The sequence below is a fragment of the Chenopodium album genome, chromosome 8 (assembly GCF_948465745.1).
Source record: "Chenopodium album chromosome 8, dcCheAlbu1.1, whole genome shotgun sequence".
NCBI lineage: Eukaryota > Viridiplantae > Streptophyta > Magnoliopsida > Caryophyllales > Amaranthaceae > Chenopodium > Chenopodium album.
The window spans coordinates 70,280,155-70,290,606 of record NC_137841.1 but is presented as its reverse complement, the minus strand read 5'-3'; the positions used below and the strand labels follow the sequence as shown (position 1 = coordinate 70,290,606).

The 10,452-nt window shown below is 33.5% G+C and overlaps 1 protein-coding gene across 1 annotated transcript; it reads left to right on the top strand.

The window, feature by feature from the left end:
• The first annotated feature begins 1,050 nt into the window (after positions 1-1,050).
• On the top strand, positions 1,051-9,101 carry LOC145642162 (chorismate mutase 2, cytosolic-like). Its single transcript, XM_081693257.1, has 6 exons — positions 1,051-1,229; positions 6,570-6,765; positions 7,856-7,945; positions 8,049-8,192; positions 8,452-8,544; positions 8,652-9,101. The coding sequence occupies exons 1-6, from the start codon at positions 1,066-1,068 to the stop codon at positions 8,880-8,882; spliced, it is 918 nt and encodes a 305-aa protein (XP_081549383.1). The 5' UTR covers positions 1,051-1,065; the 3' UTR covers positions 8,883-9,101.
• Positions 9,102-10,452: the final 1,351 nt, after the last annotated feature.

Genomic DNA, 10,452 nt, shown 5'->3' with positions numbered 1-10,452 from the left:
ACTATTCATCTTATCCAAGTTAAGTATAATCGTGTTGGGTAAATTCACATAATATGTGAATAGCTAAGGTGTTAAGACTTGTATCACAATACAATATGTGTATATAAAATATGAAAACTGCATGAGTTAATATAGACATTTAAAATAGTGAGAACTGCGATGGTGTTAAGCTATTAACTAATAAGCCATCATTGGCACAAAAAAAAAAAACAAAAAAAAAAAAAAAAAAATTATCGAAAGGTTTCCAACTAAAATAAATTTTAAAGAAAAATGCAATCAACTTGCAAAAGTGCTTTAATGCCTAGCTCATCCCCACAATTCACAAGTATACAACTTCAAGTAATATAAGCTCCAGCCATGGCCATACATATATTATTTTTAATTTTTTCTTTTTAAAGGTAAGAAGAAGGAATCTGATATAACTGTACCTTAAATCTTACGATTTTTTAATTCAGTAATTACGGGTCATATACTTTTAGGAGTGAGAACTGAGAAGGGAAGGATAGATAAGGGATCCCCACTCTCAAAGTAATGTTTCTAGTGAGATCAAATTCTTAAGGTGTCATACTCACCAATAGACCAGTCTAGCTTGGTATGACCATAAATATTTATGAGAATAGTATACTTCGTAATCAATATATATATAAGTAGATAACACGACTAGTATAAATTTTTTGAAAGTAGTTACATCCTCATCATTTCTTTATATACATTTCATTTGCATTATTGAATCACATTAATTGAAGGTCTACCATGTATTTTTTTTTATTTTTCTATTGAATATTGCTTTGAAATTAGTACTTAATTTATGTCAAATCAAATAATATTTGGCTATGAAATCGGATCTCATGTGTCTAATCAAAAAGTGATTAATTAGCCGTGCATATGTTTGAACATTGACATTTTTATAATTTGACCATTTTATTAGTGACAAAAAGTTGACCTTTCTTATAACAAGGATGACCATATTATATAAGTAGCTCCAACGAACAGCCAAAAAATATATATACAAAATATCGAATCAATCTTAATTCTTCTTCTTCCTCCTCTTCCTCTTCTTCTTCGATGATGACATGGCGTCGCGGTGTCGAAAAAGCAGCCATCTTCTCATCATTGATGGTGTTATTTGTGTTATTAAGATCAGGAGATGCCCGTCAACCTTCACCCCATGAAGCTCCAAGAATGAATGCTTCCTTCAATAATAATGGCGCCTTATTTCGTTGTGCTGAGTATGTTATATTACTTCTATAATTTTTTTTTCTCGCATTTTGTTATTTAATTATGCTCATTTTTTCTACATATTTAATTATTTACAGTCTTCAGTTTATAACCATTGATTAAGTTAGTATTATCTCTTGCAATTCGCAATTTTCGAGGTTAAATAAATTTTAAGCCAAGGTAAATGACAACATGATAGTCAAACATATAGAACCTTATATATATATGCTTGGTATCATACTATCATACTGGGTTAGATTCAAGTTAATAGGCCAAAAAAAACGTGTAACACAAAGCACCTATGGAGGAGTATTAACTGAAAATTTTGAAAACATCTATGATCTATCCTTTTTAAGACAATGTTTGTTTTGTATTATCTAGCTTAAGCTTGAAATTAGTCATAGTAGAGGATAAGTAGGAGATCCTATAAATGAGCGAGGGCAAAATACATTAGAAAACCAATCTTTAATTTTGTGCATTTGGTTAATTAAGTTTGTACATGTGATTAACCTTTAGTCTTATCAACAAGTTACCTGACAATTGTGAGTGAAACAACATAGCACATGAGAATGGACTCATTCAATTGTGACTTTGTGAGTGAAAAAATATGTAATTTGTTTAACAAGTGTTCATTCGAGATTAATATATAGTACATTACTCTTTAGTTGCATGATGTTTATATATGTACTATCCAATTGACCAAGTGAGTACAATGCATTGCCAATGCTAATATTTGAAACTTCAAGCATTAATTTGTATACACTTTGTTTTGGGTAAACAAGATAATATTGGACCTTCAATTCTCTTGAATTTCGCATGCTAATTTCAGTGGTCTATCAATTACATACATGACCATCCATTAGATGATTTTGAACCATACATAGTGCTTTTAACTTGCATGTGGATGTTAATATCATAGTCCATACACAATTTATGGTCAGAGGTCACATTGTCCTAGATTAATTGTCCCAAGTGGAAGAAGTGGTGGAAATTTTGTGATCTTTTTGCTATTCCATCATGTATATTACATGCCACATAAAAATAGAAAATATAATGATGAGTTAGGAGGATTTTACCTAACTAGATTGATTTACTTCTAGCATAAAATTATTTGTGCTCCTCTTTACACAATCTATGCATTGACATTATTTCTCCTTAATTGATAACATAAACGGTTATTTGGAGGGGACAAAAGACTATAAACATTGTAATCAATTAATGATTTTCTTTTCCAATTCTTCCCTTTTGTTGTCACTAAAATCAACTCATAGCTTCTAGGTTTAAGGGTTCTCTATTCTCATTGAAACTGTTAGTTTAGATGAACTACTACGAGAGGGGGGGTGAATGGTAGTAGATTCCAATCGCGGAACTTATGCGGAAATAAACAATAAAAACATAAAGAACTTAAAGCACACAGCAAGTTTTACGAGGAAACCATCCAGTGCCTAACTGGAAGTAAAACCTGGGTCCTATTGGGACTTATAAACAAATTCCACTATAATAGGCAACTCTCCTAGTACAACCTATTACACATACCTTTGCTTCGCAAGTTCCTCCTAAGACACTTGCTGATTGATAAGAACCTATCCTATCAGACCTAAGACAAACTCAGGCACCTTTTTCGACCCAAGACACACTCAGGTTCCTTTCTCGACCTAAGACACACTCAGGTTCCTTTCTCCCACTGTGCAACCCAAGACACACTCGGGGTGACTGACTACCACTCAAATTTTAGAGAATTCAAACTCATACACTCAAACGTGAATTTAAGAGAATTCACAATCTCACCCCAAAACCAATTACAACACAAAGACACACTCTAACACATAAATGGAAAGCTACACATGAAACCCGAAATCAAAATGATAAAGCTTAAACCTTTGGCAAACTTACTCTTAAGCACTAAGTGGTTTTCATGCTTAAAACTCTCACATTGCTTCACTGAATTTCTTCTATATTTATAGAGGTCTTCCAGCTCACAAAGTAAGGTTTTCGTAAACAAGATAAGTTAAACTGAAATCTTATCTCTTTAAAAACCGAAACTAAACAGATTTAATTCCGTTTTATTTAAAAACCAAATCTTATCAAATTCGTTTTAATTAAAAGATAAGTTTTTATGAAAAAGATAAAACCAAGTTAAATCAGATTTTATAAGATAAAATCAATTAAGTACTTTTTCATAAAACTAAAGTTATCTTTTACGAATTAATTAATTTGCCAAGCTTTATCTGATTTCTAATAAGTTCCATGCATATCTATCATTTATATATTTACATCATCCTACGAAAACAAACTTATCTTTTACACAACTATAAGTTATGAAGTCCATCTTCTTCAGTTGATATCTTGATCTTTGCATTGATCCTTGGTTATTGAGGCTTGCCCCAGCATTACACCGGAACCAGGTCGTTACAACCCGTTTTGAAGTTCTTGTTGAGAAACTTCGGGAAGTTCCATTGCTGGAACTCTTCTTCTGTCTTTTACTTGTCCTCATGGATCTTCTAAAGTTCCTTTGTCCCAGTTCCTACTTCAGCCCTCTATGCTTACTGAACCTGCCAACATCACAACACTAGAAAATCCTTATTAAAAGGAAGTTTGCTCAATTCTTAACATCATCATCAAAACCTCATAAGGGTCAACAATTTCCCCCCTTTTGATGATGAAAAACTGAGCAAACTCCTGAGGATAACAAGTAAAGAAACAAAAGGTTGATTTTTTATTATTCAATTTTTTCATTTTTTTCATAGGCTAATTAAAGAAACTAAATAGAAATAAATAACAGAATGAAAAGAATGAAAAACAAACAAGAATGAAAAACAAACAGAAAGCAAGTAAAACAAAATCAGAGAAGAGAACAACCTTTGTTACTTACTCAACTGGAACTAGAACAACTTCAGCTTTCAAGTTTGCTCCTGCTTTTCCCCCTTTTGGCATTATTAAAAACCTGACTTTTCAAAGTTTTATTATTCATCTACTCACAGCCCCACAGGCAATTCATCGGATGTGGGAAGCTGGAAGCAGCGCTGGCTAGCTCTCTTAAGCTAGTACTTTCACACAAAATACCCTGTTTTATTTTTAACAAGCAATGCATGCATGTACAGACAGAGTTCCAGAATTTAAACTTAAAAGCATAGAAACCATCCAGAAAAATTAAAGTTGTTATAGACCAAGTTCCAAATAACGAAAACAACCAAGTTCCAAAATCAAACAAAGTTCAAAAACATCCAAAGAAAACAGATCATTGTTCCAAAAACCAACAGAAAATAGATTAAGCTAAGGGATGGCTGGGATAGACTGCAAAGGTGATCAGACATCAAGCACTTTTAAGATTTGCTCAAGTTCTGCCTTGTTGTCTTCTTGAGCTTTCTTCAGTCGTGCTTCAAGGCTTGAGATGGCTTTCTGGAACTCCTTAACTTGAGAGGCATTGGTCCTCTCCATTGTCTTCATCTTTCCTGCCATGTCAAGGAGCTGTCCTTCAACCTGCATAAGTCTGTTAGACAGATCATTAATTATCTCATCAGCTCCTCCATCTCCCTCACTTAACTCCAAAGGATCATTTGCACTTGTTCTGGCCTGAGTTCCAACTGAGAGCCTTCTGCTCTTCCTAACAGGGCCTCTCAGCTGGGACTCCTCTTCCTTCCCTTTCTTCTTCTGCGCTTCATACTTCACACACTTCCCCCTCACAACAGCAAGGCTTAATCCTCTCAGAGTAGTTTCATTTATCACATTTTCACCTTTCTCCCTCATATGCCCATAATGAATATGTAATGTAATGTAATGTAATGTAATGTTTATTAATGTATAGCATAGTAATGTAATGTTTATTAATGTATAGTTCACACGCTTTCTCCTTTCTCCTTTCTCCTTTCTCCTTTCTCCTTCATACTTCACACGCTTTATAGTAATGTAATGTTTATTAATGTATAGCATAGTGCGATCCAAATGAATATGTGACATAATTCTTATACAAGTACTAAAATCAATTACTTGAGATTCTTTAATTGATTTATCATCTATGAATAAATGAATAGTTTGGGTGACTATACTAGGCATATTGCCCTTTTGGCACACTTATATTGTATACGTGTCAGACGTTGAAGGATTGATAAATTGGAACAAATAAAATAAATTAGCCGAAATTTCTTGGGTTTTGGATGAGATCAGAGGTCCAGTCCATGAAGTCAATGTGTTGCCAACGTCCAAAAGCCGCGTTTGGCCCACCTTAGGACGACTGTTAGTGACCCTTAGCTTGTAAGTCATTGTATTATTAGAACTTTCTTAAGGGCTAAGAGTCTAAATAAGTAGACTTCATAATCATAATTAAGTTTATGAAACCGTTAAGGCGTTAAACATTAAGTATGCCGTTTGCGCATGATCTCTACATGACTACATCTCTATGAATCTATGATAGAGTAAAAAATGCAAATTTATTGTATCATATATTATGTATTTACATGATTATACTCAAGAGAGTGAGGGATAGCTCAAGTGGTTAGAGCTTCCCTCCCGATTTCAGGAGATCTTAGAATCGATTCTCACCCCGCCCTTGTGGCTCTCTAAACACCAAAAATATATTATGTATTGAAAGAGTATTTAATTGTAGGAATTAAAAATAAAAATTATAAATCAAATATTGTGTAACATTTATTACATCATTTGATATATGATTTTGTCACACATTGAGAAATCAGTGTAACAATTTATAAAATTTGTACTCCGTATTTAATTGCATCCAAATAAGTTGTATGCTTTGTGTATCATTACCTAATTTTAAAAACCACCATTCATATCTTTGTCAAATAAGCTAATCCACATGAAACAAATCTTTTGTCACTATACAAACAAATAAGTTATTTTGTTTGGAGTTGTTATACATTATCGTGAACATCATGTCATCTTTTTTCAATAAACATGTATCATAACATTCTGTGTTCTTTTCTGCCTTACATTACACGATCTTAAGACTTCTAACTCAATTCCGTGTCCAATGAATTATGTTTGTACAATTATAATAATTAATATTCCAAAAGAGAAATCTCCAAATTGGCTACAACTACAAGTCAAGATTAGAAGAATAAAACAAAGATGTAACCCCAAATAATTAAGCACATAACAAGCCAAGTAAAGCCAATCCGTGTCCACTACGCTTAAGAAATGATTCGTTTATAATCCACAACCAAACAAATCAACCACACCCAAACAAATCAACCACACCTTCATTTCATCATCTATATATATTCTCTCTCCTCCTTTTTCCCCTGTATTATTCCTCTGTTTTTTCCTTCAAATTATTTCATCTTAATTTAAAAAAAAAAAAAAAAATTTAATCTTGTGATTACAAAAATGGGCAGCGACGGAATTGATAATCTATCATTGGAGTCGATTAGGAAGACGTTAATTGGGCTTGAAGATACCATTATTTACAGCTTGATTGAAAGGGCTAAATTACCTTTGAATTCTCCTGCTTATGATTCTTCTCATTTTCCTGGTTTTCATGGCTCTTTGATGGAACTCCTTGTTAAGGGTACTGAATCTGTTCAAGCTCAGGTCAGTTTTCTCTCTTTATTTTTGGGTTGTAGCATGTCACCATCTATGTTATGTACTTATGTTATTTTTTTTTTCCGTCTCGAATTAATAGTCACGTTGATAGTGTAATTTGAACAACCTATATAATACGACTACAGTTATTTATGTTTTTCTGTATGAAGGTTGGAAAATTTCCTGGGTTTTGCTTAATTGAGGGAGAGGAAAGTGATTTTGGTGGGTCCTACACTCCTACTTAAAGATTGCTTGATTCTTCGTATAACTTGTCCACAAGCAACGGTCTAATACTTGTACATTATTTTCTTAAGTGGGTTTTAAGCTTTTAAAAAATATATCAAATACGTAGTAATTCTGTTTCTTTGTTAATGGGTTATGATTCTTATGGACATCATGAAAAGTAGTGGACGTCACATTCTTTGTTATGATTATGAAATTTATTAGCATTTACCATTTTATAAGAAATTAAGATTGGAAATTGGCAAATGGTAATTTGGTTTGTTAGACCCGTGGTTGAAACATGTTTGTAAGATTATATAATCCTGGCAAACTTATCACCTCTAGCTTTTAACGGTTTTGAGAATTGAGACAATACTTAAAAGTTGAGATCATTTTGAGGTAACACAAATTTAAGAAGATTGGACGAAGTTTGGATTGTTTGCATATTTGTTTTCGTCGAGTATTTTACGTTTAAAGACATTTCTTGAAATCGATTGATGGACACATACATTAACTCATAATGTCACAATTTAACATAGATAATTACCACAATTATAAAGATAGACTTGATAGTTTGACCAGGTTTCACAATAGATTCTAGATTAGTTGCTGGGTAGTGGTAGTTGGAATAACAAGCAACTTCCAACAAACAATAAGAAAAATTATTGATGGTTCACATTTTTCTTGTTGATGTACTGAAAAAGTAGTCGCATGCACATACAAAGGTTGTCAAAGAGTAGTTTTCTAACATCAACCACCCAATTTTGCCTAGAGTTGAAAGAATGTGGCCTTTCGACGAAAAATTTTGCTTCCTGTCCTGTTATATTCAACCATTTCTTTCTGTCATCTTAAGGTGATACCTTGTAATGTATTGCAGGGTGGCAGATACCGAAGTCCGGAAGAAGTTCCCTTCTTTCCTGATCACTTACCACCTCCATTAGTACACCGCCCTTTAAATTGTTCACAGGTAACTTGCCTTTTGCCTTGGATACTTCCATGTCTGTCCAATTCATGGTCTAAAGTTTTGAGAACTCATCGTTTTATGATTTGCTGTATCGTTTCAATCGTAGGATTTGCCTCCTGCTGCAGCATCTGTCAATGTAAGCAAGAAAATTTGGGACTTTTATGTTAACCAATTTCTACCTCTACTGGCTGCTAAGGGTGATGATGGAAATTATGCTTTTGGTGTGGCTTCTGATCTAGCGTGTTTGCAGGTTAGTAAAGTCTTTTCACCTGAAAACGCGCATCTGAACTTAACTTATTTTTGCTGTGAATTGAACTTGGGTAACCCGTAGGCTGTAGCCCTAAGCCTCTTATCTAAATTTGATCTATTACCCTAGAACTGTATTTTCTGAAACAAGTTTGTTTCAAGGCAAAAAAACATATCATTAGGCATTTAGGCACAATAATCTGACCAAAATCTTGAATTTGTATGTTTGACATGGCATTGATTGAATACCTTTTATCATTCAGGTGTTATCTAGGAGAATACATTTTGGAAAATATGTAGCTGAAGTAAAGTTCAGAAGTGAGACTGAAGCATACAGTGCTGCCATTCGCGAAAAAGTCAGTAATCTTACTATGCTAAATCATATAGATAAGCAACATTCTCTCCTATATCAAGTAGAATAAAATCTTTTTCTCTGACCTGTTCTCTTAACTTCTTAATTCAGGACAAAGATACTCTTATGAACCTATTGACAGATAGTAAAGTGGAAGCAATGGTGAAGCAAAGAATTGAGAAGAAAGCCAAGGTTTTCGGGCAGGAAGTAACCCTCAATGACACAAGTAATTCCAATGACTACAAGGTTGATCCTTCATTGGTCTCTCGTCTTTATGATGAATGGGTGATTCCTCTAACTAAAGATGTTGAAGTTGAATACCTTCTCCGGCGTCTAGATTGACATTTGAATTTGTATTTAGCTTTGTTCAACTGAGAATGATGGGATCGATAACTTGGACTAATAATGAAGTTAACATTCTCAAAAGCAATCTTTCATTTGGTAAATTACTAAATTTATTATTGATGTACTCCATTGAATTACTAATATATATAAGTAATCGTATATAACTATTGTGTCTTTGAAGAAGAATAATGCTAGATATGCTCCTCTTGCTGTTTCTATGCTCCTTTTGCTGTTTCAAATCTTCACTCCTTTTGTGGATTTCACCTTTTTTATTCTCGGTGTGAAAACATGCATGTACCCCAATTTCCTTGAGTACCTTTAAGGCTTTAACATGCATGGTTCACTATTCGAAAAATGATTCAAATTTGCTTGTAGTGAACAATGACTATTTGTTCATCCATTATATGTTATGATTCTTGCCTTATGTGATGACTAACAAGTCAACAACATGTTTTTACTTAACTGAAATTAGTTTTATGAAATTTTAAATTTTAACACCAGACAAAATTCAAAAATGGGTTTTAACACCCCCATAAAAATAAAATAAAAATATTTTAACACCAGACAAATTTTTTTTAAAAATGGATTTTCCACCACTTAACGGTCCCCATCCAAAAATTCTGTTAAGTGGGGTCTACAGTCACATGTGTCACCATTTTACTTGTTTTTAAAAAATAATTTTTTTTAAACAATATAAATCTACCCAGCCCTACCACCGCCCCAGCCACCTTCACCAAACGCCGGCGCATCCCTTCCTCTCCTTTACCCGACTCACCTAAACCCTCCCTCTTTGCAGCCCTAATCTGCCCCAAAACCACCCAACTCCGCAACCCTCCTTCCCAAAATGGCCACGAATTCGGCCATTAATGGCTGAAATCGGCCGATTGTGGGGATGAGTGGCCTTAATCGACCGATTTCAACCATCAATGGCTGAATTCGTGGCCGTTCTTGGGGAACGACGACTATAGTTAGATGGTTTTGGGGTGATTTGGGCTGCGCGAAAAGAGTGGGGATGGGTTCAGGTCGGTCGGTGATGGAGGGGAAGGTGGTGCGCTGACGACTGCGTAGGCTGTGGGTCAAGGTGGAGAAGAAGGTGGCAGTGGTGGGGCGGTGATGGGGCTGGGGTGGTTGGGTAGTTTAATTATTTTTATTTTTTTTTTTTTATAATTAACTTTGTCTATATTTAGGCCTGGTTTACTTCACCTTAAGAAAATAATATTTAGTAAAAATAATTTTAGTTTTGTAAAAATAATTTCAATTCAGCAAAAATAATTTCAGTTCAGTAAAAATAAAAATAATTTTAATTCAGCAAAAATAAGTTTGGTTCAATAAAAATTATTTCAGTTTAATAAATAAGTTAATTTTGTAAAAATAAGTTCAATTCAGTAAAAATAATTTCATTTTAATAAAAATCGGTAGCTTTAAAGAAGACATATAACATGGAATCAGTACAAATAATTTTAGTTCAGCAAAAATAGTTTTAGTTAAGTAAAATAATTTCAGTTAAGTAAAAAAAATTTAAGTTCAGCAAAAAAAAATTTAAATTCAATAAAATTAATTCCAATTC